This window comes from Ursus arctos, unplaced genomic scaffold (genome assembly GCF_023065955.2).
Source record: "Ursus arctos isolate Adak ecotype North America unplaced genomic scaffold, UrsArc2.0 scaffold_13, whole genome shotgun sequence".
In the NCBI taxonomy this organism is placed as follows: domain Eukaryota; kingdom Metazoa; phylum Chordata; class Mammalia; order Carnivora; family Ursidae; genus Ursus; species Ursus arctos.
In genome coordinates this window covers 26,601,678-26,624,085 of record NW_026622797.1, presented here as the reverse complement: position 1 = coordinate 26,624,085, position 22,408 = coordinate 26,601,678, and the positions used below count along the sequence as shown (strand labels likewise).

The following is a 22,408-nucleotide window of genomic DNA, read 5'->3' as shown; positions in this document are numbered from 1 at the left end:
TAAAATTATATAGACTTAAGAGATCTTTCCAGTAACTGTATAGACTTAAGAGATCTTTCCAGTGAATACATACCTTCCAACCATCCAGGACAAACAAGTACTACTGGTGCTGCTCTATTTGTCCCTAAAAGCAGATGGCTACCACCAGTTGCCCAGCTGTCCCATTGGATCTTCCTGCCCCCGTTGCTTTCTTGTCCTAAAACTCAATACTTGTCCTTTAATATACCGACTGACATTAAAGAAGAAAAAGTCCCAAAGTTCAACAGAGTAAAACCAACATTTAAAAGAGGAGTTTTAGGGGCGCCTGGGTAGCTCTGTCAGTTAAGTGTCCAGCTGTTGGTTGAGGCTTAGGTCGTGATCTCATGGGTCATGGAATTGAGCCCCGTGTTGGGCTAGGTGCTCAGTGGGGAGTCCGCTTGAAGATTCTCTCCCTTTGTCCCTCACCCCACTCACACTCTCTCTCTCAAATAAATAATCTTTTTTTTTTTAAAGGAATTTTAACTAGGAGACTAAAGGGATATCTGTATGTACAAAATCCCAGAGAAAGTTCTAGAGGGTCTGATAAAAGTGCTTAAGCTGTGTAGCAGATAGCTATGGTCTCTGACCTTGTCAAATCACAACTTATCGGAGGCTCGCCTGTAGAGTAAGTGACCATCTCTTCCATGATAATCATGACTGCCTTGTGGGCAGGTGTGAGGGTTAGAGATATAATGTATGTGCAAATGCAGACTTGTACGGACTGAAGCCTGGACCTGCTGAGGGATGTGCCCAGAGACATGACCATCCCTTCATCCATTTTTATGGTCAGTTTTTGGTATTGGGCTGAGATTGTCTCTAGATCTATGCCCAGATTCATTTTTTCTGACCATATGGGAAAGCAGTGAAACTAATTCTCTAGCTCTTGCTCTGTCTCTTACTTTCTCCCTCCAAGCAATTCTGGGTTATTTTTAATCCATCTATTATTGTGTGTAATTGTATATAACCAGAAGCATTTACTGTATTTTTAATCACATCTCGGGGCAGTTTTCATGAGGAACTGTACAAATATTCCCTGATATGTATCTCTTCACAAGAAAGACAGCCTTAAACACATATACAAGACTAAGCCCAGAGTGGAGAAAGCAGCTCTTTGTTGCCACACTAAGCCTTAGGCCACAGACCTTTGTTGGGGGGGGGGGCAGCGGAGCTGCTGGGAGGTCTCTGATGGTTTTCTTTAGCTCTATAATCTCTGCCCACTTCAGTTCCTCTCCCAAATATACCTACCTCCCGCTGTGTGCTTTCAGCTCCAAGCAAACCTCTCTACCTGCTCCCCAACCATCCCCCATGTCCCCCAGTCAAAATGTCACTCAAAACATCCTTGCATATAGAGAATATGAAGGTGCCCCCAGCAAGAGACCCTTTGCCTGGGGGACTGAGTAGTAAGTATGGTATTAATTGGAGTCAAAGTTTCTTTTCACTTTGTTGCTGAAAGATATTTACTGGATTTTGAGAATAAGGATAAATTATTTTAGGGCAATATTAAAAAACAAAACAAACACAGAAAAGAGAACCTTAATGTGAGTATGTATTAAATGAGGGATATTGTATTGCATAGGATTCCTTTGGTATTTAGATGTTATTGTCAATATTAATCTAGATATTAATCCAGAGATCATGAGAAGTTTTTTCAAATACTATTTATTTACATAGAATTTAAAAGAAAATACCAGTTCTTAAGTAGAAGTATTTTATAATAGAAATGTATGAAAAAGTATATTCATATGAACTAGGAAACATATAGGAAAATATTCATTCAAGTAAAAGTTCCATTTATGTAAAAATTGGCCTATCTATGTCAAGTTAACTGTTTCAATAGAGAGTGAAAAGGATTGCTTCAGAATTGTTTCTGTCTGTAACGTTATCTTAAAAAAATTAATCCAACAATATTTTATTAAATGTCTACTCTAACCTTGGCTCTCAAATGTTTACTTAGCTGTCTTAGAGCAATGCAGATTGTTGTTGGGATGTTACATTAAGAAATAAAGTTCTGCATTTCAGAGAGCCCTTTATTCTCTGTCTCCTCTATAAATTCCAATGTTTTGAGAGGTGGTGCTTAAATTAGTTTATAAGTAAAATGTAAAGGAAGAAAGAATGGACAAACAAAGAGCTCCCCAAGATGTAATGGTGAACACTGCATCAAGAAAATATAAACACAACTTTCAGTGAGATCCTTCAATCATGAGCCCCCCATTCTTAGAGAGCTTTTGATTTCCGTGTTGTGGAGCACTCCATACCCCTTCAAGGAAGTTCCACACATTGCTCTTTACTTCTCTGACTTCTTCGGTCTAGCACGGGCTGGTACATTTCAGCCACCACACAGTAACCCGCATGAGGTGCCAGAGTTCCAATTTTGACAACTCTGCCAGCTCCTTCATATACCTTTTGCTCCTATACAAAAAGGGGAAAAATAAGATGATAAATGGTTTTTGGTTAGTCACTAATTTGCTCTATTTTTGATAAAATTAATAAATTGTCCATGGTCTCAGTAGTAGTTGGGTTATAGGGTTTCTTCCCAGACACATCCTCCTCCAGAGTCCTCATTCAGAGCCTGATAAACGGGGCAGGTCATGGGTGTGTACGTGCAACATGAGGGCTGTAGACTGGCTGACCCAGTGGCCAGAGTCTCTTTTCCAAGAATTTGCACTGTACAGTGAGGAGAATGGAGGAGACATGGAGACCACTGTAGACACACAACCTGTGGCCAGAGAGATGAACTCAGATCCTTCAAGACCCACGTCTCCATTTGTCCTTCCTAGTCACTTCAAAGCCTGGCAGCACTTTCTTTCCTGCATCGACCTGTCACTAAGATCACTTGTTACCTCCTAATGAAACTCCTCCCCTCCCCCTTTTTTTATTTGAACCAGTTCAAATACGTTTCTGTTCCTTAGAACCAAAGGAACCCTGCCTTAGATGACACTGAAAAGCAACATTCAATTAAGCATCAAACAAGATAAAGGCACTGATGGTGGATTAAAATATTCTAGCAAAATTGCCACAAAGACACAATGCCATGATCCAAAACCACTTAAAAATTGTGCCCCAATGTTCATAGCAGCACCATCCACAATAGCCAAACTGTGGAAGGAGCCAAGATGCCCTTCAACAGATGAATGGATAAAGAAGATATGGTTCATATACACAATAGAATATTACTCAGCCATCAGAAAGGATGAATACCTACCATTTACTTTGACATGGATGGAACTGGAGGGGATTATGCTAAGTGAAATAAGTCAATCAGAGAAAGATAATTATCATATGGTTTCATCACATGTGGAACATAAGGAATAGCTCGGAAGACAACAGAGGAAGGGAAGGAAAACTGAATGGGAAGAAATCGGAGAAGGAGACAAACCATGAGAGACTCTAGACTCTGGGAAACAAACTAAGGGTTACAGAAGGGAGGGGGGTGGGAGGATGGGGTAGTCGGGTGATACGTATTAAGGAGGGCATGTGTTGTGATGAGCACTGGTTGTTATATGCAACTAATGAATCAATAACACTAAAAAAAAAGTTTGTGTAAAATCCATAAAAATGAGTATGTGTGGTCATTAAATGGAATTAAATATCATTAACACCAATTATGAATATGCAAGCAAGATAGGTGAACACTAGCTGAGCAAAGTCACAAACGTAAATACACAAACACAAGAGTTGTAATAGTGATGCCAAGAGCTAATTGTTTATCAGTGAGGGTGGAAGTGAGAAGGAACTTTAAGAAAGGTTAAGAAAAGTAAGAGGGGATCTAGTGGCAAAAAAGAGGACCTACTTTAGAGCTAAAATATTACTAAAATAAACAAAAGAAAAATACTAAACTTATCTATTCACCTGAACTTACCTTTTCCAGTGAATTAGTAATTATAAAGACTCGGTATACTAGCTCATAGTAATTTTCTATTGATACATTTTTTCCTTTTTGGTCTCTGTATGGTAAACTTGGAGCATGGAGAATCACCCACAAAGATCCATTAACTTGGGTTATATTCAGGACTGGAGGATCTATTTTTGCTGGAGAAGGAATAGGAAAATTTGACAAATCATTCAAAAAATAACAATATTTCACATGAACACATTATAAATAACAAGAAGTCACGATTAAATTCAGAGATCTGGCAGAAATCATTATGAAGAGATACTACTGACACCTAAAATATGAATGTCTGAGAAGTTTCTTTAAAGATAATTTTTTCTTTGCAAAGACTGATACCTTCTGATTCAGCTTTAAGGAGAAATTTATCAATCATTTTCCCAGCCCATAGCAACTGTTTTGGGAAATGAAGTTTAAAAAGTTATTTGGGTGGAAATCATAGGACAGTAGGGCAAATATTTCATAGGTTCTTAAAGATGCAAAATTTCAAAGTAGCTTTAAAACCATTTGAACATGTTGCTATAAAATTCATTCAACAGGATTCTGTTTTATGCTATGGAATAGCATGGGAACGATCCAGAGTGAGAATTTTTGGTCCTTGGATCTTGATATCATTAACCAGATCATTATGAATTCAGAAAAAAAATTGGATAAATTAATCATCACTTTAATTTTCCTCAGATTAACTATAATAATCCTAGGGGTAATGAATTATTTGATGGATATTGTTCTCTCGTTTGGTATTCATTATATATTTTCAGTTTGTACATTCATATCTTTTATAATTCTCAAAAATTAACCATTCTTGATAGATAAGAAAGATAATAGCTAGACAGATAGCTGGACAGATAGGTGCATGGAAAGATATATATGCTTAACTTCTAGAATTTCAATTCACCATCTGTTAGAATTTGTTATTTTCAGACCTGTTTTCCAGTGCACCAATTTACTATTCAGCCATGTCTAAACTGATCTTTAAGTCCTCATATTATTTTTTTTTTTAGTTCAATGATTTTTTTTTTTCATTTTGATGAGCTCTATTTGGGTTTTTTTCAATCTATTTGGCCCTTAAAAATAATATTTTGTACTTTAATTACGCTTTTATTTCCTCTGTTATGTCTTTATTTACTTTGCTATTTGCTTCCACTATTATAAATATTTGAAAGGCTAGTCCCGGAGAGGACTGTTTGTTCCAAACTTGCTTATACTGATCTGCTCCCTTGTGTTTTTATTGTAAGCACATGTTTAAATTGATACTTTCTTTTTTGTTGTTTTTGTTTGAATTTTTTAAATTTAATTTTTAAATTTTTTTAAGTCGGAGGAAAGCATGTACACAGTCCCCTACCAACAGAAATTGTGCAGCCGAGTTCCCCGTGCTTGGGGAAATCGAGGGCTCAGGATGACCTGAGTGAATGGACGAGCTTCACCCTGAGAGTACCTCCTTCGTGATCATGCTATCTCCCCCACCAGGTAAGTACGAATTTTTAAATTCTAAATAAACTTTTGTTGACCTGTAAGATAGATATTGACAGGTAAATAAATCATAAATAAATAAATCATATGGCTCAACAAATCTTTACAAATAAACACTCCTGAATAGCTATTATACAGATTAAAAACAGGACATTATTAGCAAGTTCCTTCATGTTCTCTCCCATTACTTAACCCCAGAAGATAACCACAATTGTTCTGACTTCTATCACCATACACATTAGTTTTTTTTTTTTTAAGATTTTATTCATTTATTGAGAGAGAGAGAGAGAGAGAAAGCATGTGCACATGAGCAGGGGAGGGGCAGAAAGAGAGAGAACCTCAGCAGACTCCATGCTGACTGTGGAGCTCAATGTGGGGCTCGATCCCATGGCCCCAAGATCATGACCTGAGCCAAAATCAAGAGCTGGATTCTGAACTGACTGAGCCACCCAGGCTCCCCCATATACATTAGTTCTTGAAATCATACAACATATATATATATATATATATATATATATATATATATATATATATATATATATATGAAATTATGGGCTGAATTGTATCCCCTGAGAATTCATAGGATGAAACTCTAATTCCTAGTACCTCAGAATATGACTGTATTTGGAGACAGGCCCTTTAAAGAGGTAGTTAAGGTAAAATGAAGTCATACTGAGTTCATGGGTGGTATGAGTGGGCCCTAATCCAATATGGCTGGTGTCCTTATAAGAAGACATGGATATGCATGAGCACAGAGAGGTGACTATGTGAGGACACAGAGAGAAAGCCAAGAAGAAACCAAACCTGCCGGCCCTTTGGCCTTGGACTTGTAGCCTCAGAACTGTGGGAAAGGAAATTTCTGTTGCTTAAACAGGCAGTCTGTGGTTCTGTGGTATTCTGTGGTATTCCATGGCAGCCCTAGCAAACGATATATATTCATATATATCTATATATATTCATATATATCTATATATATTCATATATAGATATATATATATCCATCCATATTGCATGTATCAAGAGTTTGTTCTTTTGACTGCTATGTAGTATTTAATTGTATGAATATCACAATTTATTCACAGGCTTAGGTTATTTTATATAGGTTTAGCTTTTATAGACGTTTCCATGTTTCAGCGGACACACCAATTTATATTCCCTTAAGTGGTATATGAAAGTTCCTATTTTTTACATTGTAACACTTGACATTATTATTTTTATAAATTTTAGTTTTGGCCATTCTGGTAAATGTATAGTACCAATTCATTTTGTTTCTGAGTTGCGTTTTCCTGAGGACTAATGGAATTTCATGTGTCTATTGGCCATTTGGGTGTCCTCTTTTGCAAAGAAACGTTCAAGTCTTTTGACCATTCTTTAATTGGCTGTCTGGTCTTCTTCTTATTAATTTGTAAGAGTTCTTTGTATATTCTGAACATAGTCCTTTATGTTCAGAATGTACAAATATCTTCTGTGATTTACATTTTCATCTTTTTAATAGTTTATTTTGATAAATAGAAATTCTTAATTTTAGTGTAATCCAATTTATCATTTATTTCCGACAGCATTAGTACTTTAGGGGATCTGCTTATCCCAAAGTCATGAAAAATATTCTCCCATGTTATCTTATGGAATGGTAGTCCGCAAACAGTTTCTGTAAAGGGTCAGATAATAAATACTTCAGCCTTCGGGTGGTACGTGTACCTGTTGTAACTACTCCACTTTGCCTTTGCTTGTACGTAGTATGAACGCAGTTCCAGGCAAAATGTAAATGAATGGGGGTGATTATATTACAATAGAATTTTATTTACAAAAATAGAAGCAGGCACTTTGGCCCACAAGCCACAGCTGCTGAGTTTTATTGTTTTCAGCCAGCCAGACTTGATTTTGTAAATGGGCCATGTAGGGGAACAAGATTTATTGTTTTATTTAGTCTCATTTAGAGTGTAGTGACTCCACTGAACTACACTGTGGACACAAATCAAATGACCCTGTGTGTGTCGCATTGCTTCTGAACTCTGGTATTTGGTTTTGTGTCTGCAAGCTGTCCTGAGGCACCATCAACCTTGTTCAACCGCAAGCTGGTGTTTTCTGAAACACAAAAGTTGGGTACATTTGAATCTCAAGCCTTTATGAATTTAGGAAACACCTGATTGCTAACAGAGCCGAAACTGAAACATACGCCCTCTTCTGTTTCCTCTTTCTTGGAAGGGTTTTTCTTAGTCTGCTCTTTAATCTATAGGACCCCTCCAAGTGTCCAAGGTTTTGTGAGGGTACTAGTTGTAACTCTCCACCTTGTGTGGGCCTGAAACGTCGTCTTCTGCTCCAGGAATGGCTGTTACCACTCAGGGTCTAGTTACCAAGTTGGGAAAATGCCCTGAGGACAATAAGGCTTCACTTTGTTTATCCTCTGGTTTCCCTTCTGGTTTCCAGCCACTTTGTTTCGGGCCCCCGGAGATTTCCCTTCCTTTCTTTCATGTTCCTCCGTAGAGTTAAAAGAATGTGTAATGTTTTATCCAGACTTTATAAGCATTTTAGGAGAGGATGATTTCTACCCTCACAACTTCCCGCCCTACCCCATTTAATCTGAAACCAAAAGTTGTTAATTCACTTTTCAAACATGAGAAATTTTGCCTAATTGCTTGGTGAAGGAGTTTCCCTTTGTTTACACTTTAATTTTGTGAAGTGGTTGGTATTTAATCCTCTTTGTGATTTCCATGCTCCAAATTCCAGTGACCACAGACCCCTTGTCTATCCCTTGCAAACTGAGAAGAATGAGTTATTGCTTAGTTTTGTAGGCTAGTTTGATGTATATTTAATTTTCTCCTGGATAAACGTATTTCTAACATTCTTTTCACATATCTAGTACCAAAAAAAAAAAAACAAACCCAAAAGCCAAAAAATCCTGTCCTTTTCTAATAATGTGACTCAGAGTTTAGACTCACTTCAATTGGTAGACATTAGTTAAAGATGAATACTGGCAAGATTAAATGCTACTGTGTTGTGTTTTTTTTTTTTCATTAAAATATTTATGTGTAAGCTGATCAATCTTTGCCTCTTCTGGCCCAAGTTATTATTATTGAAGAATTTTCTTTTAATCATATGCATGCAGAACCTGTCTTTTGAATGTGTACCTTCATTATCTTAGATTTGGTTGCTTAATGTGATACTTCATCTTAAATACAGGTGAAGTATGTATTTCAAGTATTGGCCTAGAATGCCAGTGAGCCTGGATGCAGACATCACAGGAGCTCCTGGTGCATAATCTAGGATGCTGAGCTTTGCAACTGAGTGACCATTCTTGACCTATGCACTGAATTGTGATTGTGTTACAATGGACAGTTTAAGAGTACTTGACCTCACAAGGCCATTTTACTCAACTGCTCTTTCCTTGAAACATTCTCTTCCCAGAGTATTCACAAATATATCAGTCCGCTGGGTTTCTCCTACCTTGTTGGCTATTACTTCTCAGTCTCCTTTTGAGATTTATCTTCCCAACTCAGGCATCCTTTCTGGAGATTCTTTCAATACCTGGCCTTACTCAAAACTCCTTCTCAATACTTCTTCCTGCCTAGGCAGTCCTGTCAATGCCCATTGTACTACATGCAAATGTGTGTCTAATAGAGTTGGGGATCTGCATAGATATTTCCCTTGGATATCTGAAAAGCATGTTAAACTCAACATATTCAAAATTGGTTTATGATCTCCAATACTCTGTACCCCATCACGTTGGTCTTTTTCCATCAAACCTCATAAAAAAATTTCAGCGATTCATCCAATTATGCAAGCTGGAAGCTTGGAGGTCATCTTTGATATGTCCTTCTTCCTTATTTCTATATGCAAGCCTTGCCATTTTTTCCTGCCAAATGCCTCCTCAATGAAAAATTTTCTATAGTCCTCTCCATTATCCTAATTCAAGCCAAATCCCAACTCTTACAGACTATTACAAGAACTCAACTGACTTGATTACCTGTGTCCAATCTCTTCTTTTTCTGATCTGTACTTCCAGATATAGCCAAAGTCATCTTTTCAATACACAAATCTGATCATGTCATCCCTGATTAAAATTAATTTATATTTTTCCAGGGGCACCTGAGTGGCTCAGTCGATTAAGTGTCCGACTCTTGATTTCGGCTCAGGTCATGATCTCCAGGTGGTAAGATCCAGCCCCATGTCAATCTCTGTGCTCAGTGGGGAGTCTGCTTGAGATTCTCTCCCTTGGCCTCTATCCCTCCTCATGCACTCTCTATCTCTAATATTAATTAATTAATTAATTAATTAATTAAAAATATTTTACTTATTTATTTGAGACAGAGAGAGAGCTAGAGAGAGCACAAGTTGGGTGAAGGGCAGAGGGAGAAGCAGACTCCCTGCTGAGCAGGGAGTCTGATTCAGGGCTCGATCCTGGGACTCATGGATCATGACCTGAGCCGAAGGCAGATGATTAACCAACTGAGCCACCCAGGCGCCCAAATAAATAAATCTTTTTAAAAAAATTACTTTATATTTTTCTGGAAGAAGTCATAACTCCTTAATAGAAAATTTTCACTCCTGGTCTATCTCTCCAGTCCCCTCTTATTTCACATTCCTCCTGCCCACTCTTCTTCACCATGCATTTGTCTTTCAGTCTCTTGTACTTGACCTACTTCCTCCTGCCAGAGGGCTTTTGCCAGTGCTATTCCCTTTGCCTGGAAATCCTTCAACATTTTTGTCTAGTTAACCTCTATTCATCTTAGATATTAGCTCAAGTGTCATTTCCCCAGAGATGCTCTTCCTGACATCCCTGGTCAGGTCCCTCCTTGACTAGGCTCCCATAGCACTGTGGGTCTCTTTTGTACCGTCTGCCATTGGTATCGTGTTACGTTTGTTTGTATTATTATTTTATTAAAGTCTGTCTTCTCCATTAAACAGAAATCTCTATGAAAGAAGAAACTTCTTTGTGTCTGCTGTGCTTGCTATTTTCTCCCCAGGACCTAGCATAATGCCCAGAACATAGTAAGTGCTTCATAAATACTTGTGGAATGAATGGAGCCAAGGTGATTATTTAATCTGACTTTAAGTCACTCCATTAGAAAATCAGGCCTAGTTTAAAACTCCACAGCTGTTTTTAATTCAAGAAAATATGGTTTTAGATAACTGAAATCATACTGAGCCTCAAATGCTGCTTAACTTAAGAAGTGTTTCGTGTTTGTTTGTTTGTTTGTGTTTTTTGTGATGTTGCTTTTTCCCTAGGTAGATATCAGGAGCCAGAACCCCTTAACCTAAAACCACACCCCAATGTTCAGAAACAGGTCTCAGGCGAGTCAATGCAGCCAGTTGATTCATTAGGCCTGTATCACAGACTCTAGGAACAAGCTGTCCTAATAGCTTAGCAACGTGCTTTTTAAAACATTATCTTCAGGGGCGCCTGAGTGGCTCAGTCCTTAAGCATCTGCCTTCGGCTCAGGGTGTGATCCCGGCGTTTCGGGATCGAGCCCCGCATCAGGCTCCTCCACTGGGAGCCTGCTTCTTCCTCTCCCACTCCCCCTGCTTGTGTTCCCTCTCTTGTTGGCTCTCTCTCTCTGTCAAGTAAATAAATAAAATCTTAAAAAAACAAACCAAAACATTATCTTCAGAAAGCCTCAGGACCTGTGACAGGAGAGGCAAAGCTAGAGGTAAGGAAACAGGCAAGTGAGAAGGGCTCTCATTATCTCTTCAACAAGAGGAGCTCCAGTTTTGCTTTCTTCTTAAGAGGTCCTGGCAGAAGGTTTTTTTAGTTTTTGGGGGTTTTTCCTTCATAGAAAGGTCACACAGAGAGATCACAAACTCTTCTTGACACAACACTATCTAAATTAAGATGTAATTGAGTTGAAGCTCATCTCAGCCAATGTCTTTGGCTAATCTTATCAACCTAGTGGATCACACTCAAGAAAGCCTTATTTGAGGAACAAATTTGAACTTGACCCCTTTACTAGGCTCAAATACAGTAATTAAACTACTCCGCAAACTCCCTCTTTGCTGTATACCAGCATAGTCATGCAGTCTCCATTTCCTCAACCAGAGAATTGGTGGGGTGTATTGGGCTTGAATCTCAAGTTGTTCCAAGAAATACTGTTCTAGATGCCATGGATAGTTTTCTTAACCCCCATTCCACTCTTCTACTACTTGAAGACTTGCAAAACTAAAGATGACTTTTTCTAAATTCCAATGCATCTACCATTCTGGACATGATCTAATTAGTTTGGATTTAATTGGATATGGCACTAGTTAGATCACTAGGGTGAGATCTGGAAGGCAAGTCAAATAACACTGCTACCAGTTTTATGATAAATCTTCTTTCATCCTTCCCTAGAGGATAATTGTGAATTGGAGAAAGTAAGTACAAACTCTGGCCAGTAATGGGACCCTGATTCTGAGTTGATGATAATCTCCGCAGACTCAGAATGCCTCTTACAGTGCATTCTTATAGTGGTCAGGTAATGAAAGTAAATTTAATGAGATATACCCAACAACTGACAGGATTCATTTCCATTCTGGTTCCCTGATCTGTGGCATGGAAGTTATTACGGGATGGAAGGCCAAGTGGAAGCCAACGGAGTTTCTCTTTTGAACAAAATTTGTGCATCAAAAACGCCTTGAAAAATGCAGGGGTAGTGAGATGTATCACTTCCCCACTTGACTCATTTATTTGAAGTATACCCTCCTCTTCCAGAAAGATAAATAACAATAATCTTGAATAATCAAAGGGATCATTGTAAGTGTACTCAGGTGGTGACCGTGGTGTGCTTGCTATTCAGTTACAGTGTCTCTGTGCTGGAGCCGATCAATAGAGCTCTGGACTGGAGGGTGTTTTCTTTCCTCTGTCCAATAATTAGAAAGCATCAGAACAATTTCCTTTCACTTGGCTTTCGTTGTCATCTGGGTCTCTGTCACATATAATACACAGAGTCCTTGATCTTTGTACCACAAGGTATCGTGTTGGTCCACTAAACTGCTCACATGATACTGATTGAAATTTGTATACCTAAATTCCTACGCACTGTAGATGTTTTAGTAAGATACACTGAAGCAGAGTGTTGGAGCAAAATTTCCTCTGGGGTTTGTTGAGATATTTCCTCTCAAGTGAAAGGCAAGTTGCTTCACTTTGCATCCTCTACCACTAAGAAAGATTCACTGCGTTTGTTGGGCCACTGTGCATTTTGTCGGAAACACATACCACATTTAGGTGTGTTACCCATTTGCAAAGTAACCCATAAGATTTTGAGCTTTGAAAAGGACCCAGACGAAATGACAGACTTCTCAACTAGTTTCTGTTGCAAACAAGCAGCTTGGCCACTTGTCTTTTATGGTCCAGGAAATCCAACAATCTTCAAATTATCTGTGGCAGATCAGGATGCTATTTAGAGACTGTGGCAATTCTAAGTCCTCGGATTTTTGGAACAAAGCTATACGCTCTTTAGAAAATAGCTATTTTTCTTTTGAGAAAAAGTTCTAGACTTCCTGAGCCCTGATATAAACTGAACACTTGAATCAAGGGATATCAAGGAAACATGTGACCTGAATTTCCGATCATGAACTGGGTGTCCTCTGATACAGAACATCACGAAGTGCTCAAAAACATGCCAACATTAAGTGGAAATAGATTATAGGAATCCAGCCTCTAGCAGGTCTTACCATCAATTTAGTTTATCTTCTCAGTGCAACTACACCTACCGACCAACTACTTTTTCCTCCTCTATAGTTATGGCATCTAGAAGAGTCCCTTATGACCATTTAACTTAAGAAGAAAAAAAAAAAGCAGCAGCAGCCTGGTTCCCAGAAGGTTCTGCATGACATACATGATGGTACTGGCCAGAAGTGGACTGTTACAATGTTATACACACTCAGTTGGTTGCAGGAGATCTGGATAAAAAGTATATTGATGGACCCCTAAGCAAATATTTCTGTGTCCATGTGAATGCAAAACAAAATACACCTGCCAAAAGGAAGCTTTCAAAAATCTAGATGGATATAGAATTGCAAGGGGCCCAGAATAGCCAAAACCATCTTGAAAAAGAACAAAGTATGAGGGCTCACACTTTCCAATTTCAAAACTTGCTACAAAGCAACAGTAATCAAGACAGGGTGGGGGTGCCTGGGTGGCTCAGTCAGTTAAGTGCCTGCCTTCAGCTTAGGTCACGATCCCGGGTCCTGGGATGGAGCCAGGCATCAGGCTCACGGCTTAGCAGGAAGTCTCTCCCTCTCCCTCTGCCACTTTACCCCACTCTTTCTCTCTCTCTCAAATGAATAGATAAAATCGTAAACAAAACAAAACAAAAGACAGCGTGGTACTGGCATGAGGAAAGACATAGATCATTGGAATCAAATTGAAAATTTAGAAGTAAACCCACAGGTCTATGATCAACTTGTTTTCACCAAGAGCACCAAGATCATTCAAGGGTAAAAGAATAGCCTTTTCAACAAATGACACTGGACAACTGGATAGCCATTTATGAAAGAATGAAGGTGGACCCTTACCTCACACCATACACAAAAATAAACTCAAAATGAATCAAATGCCTAAATGTAAGAGCTAAAACTATAAAACTCTTTTTGAGAAAACTTGAGATAAACCTCCATAGCCTTAGATTTGGCAAAAGATTTTTAGATATTACCAAAAGCATGAGCAACAGGGAAAAAAACAGATTGGATTTCATCAAAATTAAAAACTTTTGTGCTTCAAATCACTTCATCAAGAAAGTGAAAAGACAAACCACAGAATGGGAGAAAATATTTGAAAATCACATAACTGACTAAGGTCTGGTATCCATAATATATCAAGAACTCTTACAACTTAATAATAAAAAGACAAATAATCCAACTTAAAAATGGGTGAATGATCTAAATAGATAAATCTCCAAGAGAGAAATACAAATGGCCAATAAACATATGAAAAGATACTCAACACTATTAATCATCAGGGAAATGCAAATCAAAAACCACATGAGGAGGACACCTAAGTGGCTCAGTCAGTTAAGTGCCTGCCTTTGGCTCAGGTCATGATCCCGGAGTCCAGGGATCGAGCCTAGCGTCAGGCTCCCTGCTCAGTGGGGAGTCTGCTTCCCCCTCTTCCTCTCACCCTGCTGTTGTGCTTTCTTTCTCTCAAACAAAAAACAAACAAACAAACAAACAAAAAAAAAACAACCCACATGAGATACCACTTCATACCGACTAAGACAGCTATAATCAAAAAGTCGGGTAAGTATTGCTAAGGATGTGGAGAAATAGGAACCCTCATACACTGCTGAAGGGAATGTACAATGGTGCAGCTGCTTTGGAAAATAGTCTGGCAGTTCCTCAAATGATTAAACATAGAGTTGCCATGAGACCTAGGGATTTCACTTCTATGTATATACCTAAGAGAAATAAAAACATTTGTTTACACAAAACTTGTACATGAATGTTTATAGGTGCACTATTTATAATAGCCAAAATGTAAAAACAATTCAAATGTCTATTAACTGAGTAATAGATAAACAAAATGTGATATAGTCATGTACTGAAATATTATTCAGCCACAGGAAGAAGTACTGATACATGCTACGTAAATGAACCTTAAAAACATTTTGCTAAGTGAAAGTGGCCAGTCACAAAAGACCACATATTCCATTCATGTGAAATGTCAAGAATATTAGAGTTCCTAACTCTATAGATACAGAAAGTAGATTAGTGGTTGCCTTGGGCGAAGGGGCTGGAGAAATGAGAAACTAGGAGGGTGATAACCAAGGGGTATGGTGTTTCTTTTTGAGGTAATGAAAATGTTCTAAAATTGGCTGAGGATGATGGTTGTAATATCTATTAATATACTAAAACCACTGAATTGTACACACTATATAGGTGATTGAAAAGGGTGCCAATTATATCTCAATAAAGTTGTTTTAAAAACTCTACGTGGAGGCAGTGAAAATTTATTTCTCCAGGGTCTCATGCTTGCTCCTTAGGCTCATGAACAAAATGGCTGTGTGAAAGGGATGGGGACTATATATAGACTCAACAATATGGACTTCCTTTGGCCAAGGCTAGGCTGACACAACTGACAGTCCAACTTCTCTGTAAGGACCAATGCTGAACCCCTAGTATAGTTCACTGTATATAGATTTTTTTTTATCCCTTCTAACAGTGAGGGGACAAGAGGCAGTGGAATGGACACTTTCCTGATGATAGATTTGTCTTCTCTACTTCAATGATTTTATCAGCAGTCCCGCTGACCACCCCACAGTGAATGTAGCAACTGTCTTATTCATGAGCATAATACTCAACGATACATTGGTGATGAGAGAAGAACCAACTTAATGTGGAAGAGGTCAGGTCAGTCTCATACCCGCAGGAATATTTGGTCTTCTGATATAGCCCATCACTCAGAAACCCCTGGCTTCGTAGGAAGGTAAAGTAGCTAACTGAAAACTCAGTTTGAGAGACAGGACCTTGTGAGGTGGTATATGAGCTGGTATATGCTCTAATCTTGTGACCAGTATATGGTGCCGTTTCTGTCACAGATAGCATTCACTGGCCTAGGACGTAAGAAGTGGAAGTGGGAGGGCTGATCCTCACTATTAAATACGGTGAACGACTCATGAAAGGGTTTGTTTCCCATACACTTGATTTTAACAATGGTTGTTGGAACTTGAAGCTGCCTCCTGACTGTTTGGAGCTCTTCATGCCATTTAACCAATAAGGAGAAAATGAGGTCCTTGTGTGTTGTCTGGGGCAACTGGTTCCAAGTATCAAGGGGAAGAGTTGCTACATAGACAATAGGACCAGGTAGAAGTATTCCTGGCTATCCTCTGGGGTGCCCCTTAGAGCTCCTATATTCAATAATAAAATTAATGTAAGATTGTTAAACGGATACAGGAAAGACCAAAAGGACCCCAACTCCATGAGAGTGAAGAGCTGAGGTACTGGCTGGAAAGAAAGCGAACATTGAGTTAACACTGACAGAAGTTATAAATATTAACTACCTTCATGACTAGTGGTGATTATGAGGACTGCAGTAAATATCCAGATTTTCTTTCTTGCTTTGAGATATATATATATATATATATATATATATACACACACACACACACACACACACACACACACACACACACTAAGCACTCTTCTTTTTCTCTTCCCCTTTTGTCTACTCTTTTACATGGTAATGGTTTATCTTATAATTTACATTTTAGATTATATTATTCTAGGATTATGACTAAATTAGAAAAAGAATATATGTCATTGAAGAATGGATATAAGAGCAAACTTTTGGTCTCCCGTTTAGGGGAATGACAAAAAGTCTTAATTTCCTCAATAGGAACTTCACTCCCATGCTCAGGAAAGGACTAGAGCATTAGGACTCCTTGTCTGCTGTCTGAAACTACTTTTCTTCCTAGGAGATAGCAGTCTGGCAGCAGGCTAGCTTGTGGGCTCTGCAGCCAGATGCAGCAGAATGTGAATCCCGACCTGGGTTGTGCAAGCCAGGACCCCTGGCCAACCACGGGAGCCTCAGGGCCTTGATTTCATGGGCTATAAAATAAGGACAGTAAAAGCCATCTTCTACGGTTGTTCTGAGAATTAGGTCAAATGAGATGATGCCGTAGAGTTCAGCAAAGCACACGGCCTGCTCTGTGGGGCTACTCAGGGGCAGGAAGAGCAAATACAAAGAAACTCCATGGAACTCACTTTCCCACCAGGGAGTGAAGCGCTGTGTCATGGTCCAGCCAGAGTGGATCCCAGCCGAGGTGGTCCTCACCCGCCCATAGTAAGGTTCCTGTATTTCTGATGTTTCGTTGGTAAGGTCGCAAAAGAATTCTAGAATACCCCAACAGTCCTCTTTATTTTTCCATTGTCTCTGTCCATATCTATAGAAGGGAAAAGACAAAGGTCTGAGGGTTGTTGGGTTCCCCCCCCCCCCATTGAAGGAGCCTTCCATTTTTTTCAGTCTATTAATTTTTTAGCCTGGTTGGGATTTGTCCTCTAACATCAGTACCCCTATGAAAGCTTCTGACTACTCTCAAATATCTTTAAAAAAATTTTTACTCTTGTTAATCAAAGCATTATGTTGCTGAAAGATAAACTCAAGCCTGACACCTTCTGTATTTGTAGCAAAAGGGTTTTGGGGTTTTTAATACTTAGTGAAGTTTTTCTTCTGGTATATGAACCAACTTCCAGTTTTGAGTACTAGCTTCCCACATCCTTAATGTTTCTGAGGTTTCAGCCCTGTGGTTTTCTTCACTTCTCATCAGCCTGCTGTTGAGTAATGTGGCTGATTCTGAGAAGTCGTTACCACTTTTCATCTCAGGTATTGCTTACCCAACGCATCTGGTCGATCTTTTTGTTGAAAATGGAGTAAGGGTTGTAGTGAGGGAGTCCTATAATCAGGAGCTAGGAGTGAGGGAGGGCAGCCCTTGAAAAAAAGGGCAAAGACACAGATAAGTTGACTCAGCCCAAGAGTATGAGATGGTGTAACAGCAGAAGGGAAGATTAATTGTTCCGTTCGTTTTCCCTCACAAATCAGAAACGGTGCAATAAGACGATGTGGGCACAGAGTAGAGATGAGAAGCTGGGGCAAAAGTCTTCCCAAAATATTTGTGGAAAGACTTGAAATCTAGCTCTCCAGCCATATAATGAGGGGTACTTCGGTGTCTGTACTCTGTAAACTGTATGATGGCAGCAGTGGCATTTTATCAAAGGATACCATGACAGCAGAGCCAGTTACAAACATGGAGCACCATTTGATGTTTTTAATTGTTATTTATTGTTGAGACGTGGTCTTTGCTAGCTGAATTTAGCTATAGTGGCTGGCTTCTCTTTGTAATGTGATACCTCATTTCTTTTGTCGTCTCCTAAGTGGGACAGATACTAACGGTAGACCCATGTGAATGGAATAGAACCAAAGTGAAAGGTTTGAAAAATATAAAATTGTACTGTGCTCTTGAAAATACCGTATAGAGAGGAACGGATCCAAGTCTTCTGAATCTCAAAGTTTGGGAGCCCTCTTTAAGAAAAATAATTACAAGTATTAAATTCTCCCATGGGGTCCAGAAGTTTAATCTTCTTGAAACAACTTCTAATCCACTTTTAACACTGGACCACAAATAGGCCCTATTTATATTGCCTAAGGGGAATGTATAAAAAAAAAACCCAACAACAACCCACCAATCCCTACATTCTATATGCTGGAGTATCTCCCACTACGCACAAATCTATTTTTAGAATGGAGAAATCTTTATTGTAAAGATGCATAAAAATTTTACAGTTGCTATACAAAATATGTTGAGAAATGCAGCAGCAGTTAAAGACTGAAAAACTTCTGGAAATAGTTCTTGTGACATTAACAAGAGGTTAATTAATGGGAAAATCAGACTTTGAACCTACCCCCGTGCTAGAGAGACGTGGATGAGTGTATGGAATAAAAATTGCTATTTTGGTTCACAGCTACATCTGATTTTCTGAATTTCGAATGAAAAATCGTGAACGTGAAACTGTAATATCTGCTCTCTCAGTATCTCTCAGCCAGCATCTCAAACTATGGAAGAGAAGGAGGAGACTCAAACCCCCCCCCCCCAGAAATGTATGGGGGGAAAAACATGCCGTTTGCAAATTGGGAGCTTCTGTTTCCAGGCCTTGATCCAGGAAAGGAATTGATTCTATCTGAGTTTTGGCAATGATCCCCCAGAAGCAGCCCGAAGAGCACAGACATGCTGCAGCACGTTACAAAAGCAGCCATTTGTTTTTGAAAAGAATTTTCTAAGTTTTCAAAAATGACTTTGGAATTAAAAATATACGTTGTACACTCATCTCCATGTGTCCCACAGGGGCTTCATCAGCTTGGTTGAGTACCTACTATGTGCTAAGCAAGTCGCTTCCAACATTCGCTAGATAAACATGGAGGGATCCCACCACGTGCCAGGCTCCGCTGTGAAGCCAAAGGCTCGGCCGGTGAGGTCTGGGCACTGGGTCTCTGAGGCCTGAAGCTTCTCCCCAACAGGCTGCTCATTCTCGTGCATTTTGTGTCCCCAGGCAGCTTTCAAGGAGACAAGACACTCCTATCCCTACCTCTGCTTCTTCTCAATCCCATGAAACTGAAAAAAGAGCCTAACTTTTTCATTCTAGAGCCCCGCATTCTAGAGCATGTGATTCCAGTGGCCATCTTGATCCCCCGGAGGAAGCTCAAATTACTTACATTTTGTACTGCACAAAATAGACACTGCTGTTGCTGGTGCAAGCTCTCCCAGGCTGCCAGTGCAGAATATTGTGGAAATTCCGAGACTGGAAATGTACTCTCTGAGGCTTCAGAGACTCAGGGGCTGACTGAGTTTCTAAAATACAAAGAGAAGGAAAAACTTTGAACATTAACATGGTCACCATTGTGCTTAGCAGTACTTCGCAGTGGGATGCCTGCAGAAGGATTTCCTAAAGTAGTTGCTAGAAGTACAGATAGGAAAGGTGGAGCCCAGAAGTCAACATTTTCAATCTTGAATGGAAGGATTTTTGTGCACGTTCAAGTTACAGAACAACTGTAAAATGTAAATGATATCCTCCCACCCCATTCCCAAGCTCCAGAGGGAGTAAATAGCAGTGAAGAAATAGCGTCCTCAGTCCCTTCTGTGATGGTGATGGAATGTAATGATCAAGATGAAAAGCCCACACAAGGCCACTCACCCACTTTCCTAGGAGCCATTATATTACTGGCCACACTGAGGCGAAATTTTGCCTGGGATCCATTTTGGTTCCAGGCCCTCAGCCCAGCACTCGGTTTCTCCTTTCTCAGGATATGAAGTTTCTCAAGTGTCTCCTCTTTAGTAGCTACTTATTAAGTCTACCTGGAGTTATGCAAGTTGTGGAGAGAAACTGACCCCATATCTGTTCTCACCATTTCATGTCAGAAGAAAGCTGAGCGTTTGACAAAGCCCGGAAAAGCACTAGAGCCGTTTTCAACAATCCCTTGAGCAAACTCAGATGACAAAGTTGTGAGCAATTAAAAAGACGTGAAGCACTTACCTACTACACCAGTCAGGAAGAAACTGATGAGGAAGCCTAGAAAGCAATGTTTAGGCGTCATGGTTGGAGCGCGACTGGCCAGGCAACCAGTGGTCCCTTCACTGAGAGCTCAGCTCTGGACAGAAGAGGAAACTGAAGAATCCTCATGCTGGACATCCCCTCTGGGTTTAACCATGGTTCCTTGAAGCAACTACAATTTCACTTTTTTAACACACTATGTTGTTTATTATTTTAAGGTTATTATAAAAGTATAAAAATCACTTCAAAAAATATTTGTCGTAAGTCACTTCAATATGGAAGCTTGTTTTTGTTGCGACTTTGTTCGCTCTGAAAAGGCAAAACACTGAGGATTGGCAGACTGCAGGGCAGGGTAGGGCAGGAATTGTGCAAGGCACTAGAAGGTGAGGGAATAAAACAGCTCGTGGGGCCCTCAGGGAGTCTAGCCCTGGGACACAGAGGAGCTGCCAGCCACCGGCATGTGACTGGCGGAGTGATTCTGAGAAATGTACTTGGCAGTTACAGCATCCCCGGGCTCCTGGCTGTGGTTCAGGCTGGTAGGGTCTCTGGTTGATTCTTCCTTTTCCTCCCTTCTTGGAAGCTCTCTGAGTAACTTCCTGGGTATACCTCATACCCTCCATACCCTCTGGCTCTCCACAGGGCTTCTCTGCCCTACTCATCCGTCTTCCCAGTCCATGGTGGCCCAGGGCCCCACTCAGCTAATGCTCTTCCTTTTCTATTCCCACCCTCCATTTGCAGCCATCTGAGAAAGATTTTGAGCTGTCAAACTACAGGAGTCCTTAAAAGGTTGAATGTGGAGGACAATCATTTTGAGCTACATTCTGACTTTTCGGTATCTTCTTTGAAATCTGATCGAACTAGGTCATCTGTTCTTCGCCTATGATTCATTATATTCATTTTTCTTACCAATTTTTTTAACCGCATGTTTGTAGAGGCACTAAAATTGTACGTTCAAGCACAAGAAGAGAGTCATGATTCTTTAAGTGAGGATTTTTAGGTCAAAAGAGGAAATACCTCGGTAGTCTCTTTTAAGTTCTTGGTAGAAGAGCCTCTGTAGTAAGTACTAGGGAGGGCTGCTAAGCGCTTCTCCTTCAGCCCTTCGTTCAGTAACATTGAACAAACATTGGCTGCCTGATGACTCCCAGCAGCAAGGGTGCAGCCGCGGTAAAGACACACATCGCCCCTGCCTTCCAAAGCCCACTTGTAAAGGGGAGTAGACGTAACTGCCAGAGCAGTATGGAGGGGTCTGTGAAGATAACGCCAGGCTTTCCAGCGCCTCCACGCTGTGTCTGACTTCTGAACCAGACCCCTTGTCTCCTCCAGGTGAGATTTCCACTGCTCAGAAGTGAACAAAAGCTTTCAAGGAAGAAACATGCCACAGATCTTAGGCTCCCTTTGCAACTTCTTGGTGTTCCTTGTCCTCTAGGCTTCTCAGCAGCACCTGCTTACTGACACTACCCAGTGAGCTCTAGACTTAGCATTCACTTGTTTTTGTTTGTTTTTTAAGTAGGCTCCATGCCCAGCATGGAGCCCAATGCGGGGCTTGAACTCACAACCCTGAGATCAAGACCTGAGCTGAGATCAAGAGTCAGACGCCCAATTGACTGAGCCACCCACATTAATCTTGGCTTTTATGTGGGGGAGGAGGAGTGAAACTTGTGTTTGAACTACTGATGTTCCATATCTTCCACGCGAATGGCTCTCGTTTTGAAGCAACCCAATTGCCCCAAGTTCCAGTTAAGAAAAAAAGAAAAATATTTTAATTCAAGGTTTAATAAGTAGTGCTGCAGACCATGAAATTGGGGTTTCCACTGGGTTACTGACTTTGTAGAACAAAGAAGGGACAGTTAGAGGGGAAGGGAGAAGAGCACAGAATATACTAAGAACTGAATTCTCTCAAAGACGTGTGAAGTTTTGTGCTATGTTAAATTGCAGAAACCAAACCAGTCCTGTAAGCATTCAAGGAGCTCTCTAGTTGTGTAATATCATAATCAACCTAAAAGCCAATCCTGCCAC

General features: G+C 39.9%; 1 protein-coding gene and 1 non-coding gene across 2 annotated transcripts; both read right to left on the bottom strand.

Annotated features, from left to right (window-relative positions):
* Window positions 1-1,661: 1,661 nt before the first annotated feature.
* On the bottom strand, window positions 1,662-20,719 carry IL22RA2 (interleukin 22 receptor subunit alpha 2). Its single transcript, XM_026504677.3, has 5 exons — window positions 20,375-20,719; window positions 19,557-19,692; window positions 17,054-17,232; window positions 3,878-4,047; window positions 1,662-2,427 (listed from the first exon to the last, which is right to left on the bottom strand). Exons 1-5 carry the CDS (start codon window positions 20,433-20,435, stop codon window positions 2,278-2,280), a joined length of 696 nt encoding a protein of 231 aa, XP_026360462.1. The 5' UTR covers window positions 20,436-20,719; the 3' UTR covers window positions 1,662-2,277.
* On the bottom strand, window positions 5,224-5,385 carry LOC113259699 (U1 spliceosomal RNA). The gene has a single exon (XR_003317675.1). It is a non-coding gene; the product is annotated as a U1 spliceosomal RNA (small nuclear RNA).
* Window positions 20,720-22,408: the final 1,689 nt, after the last annotated feature.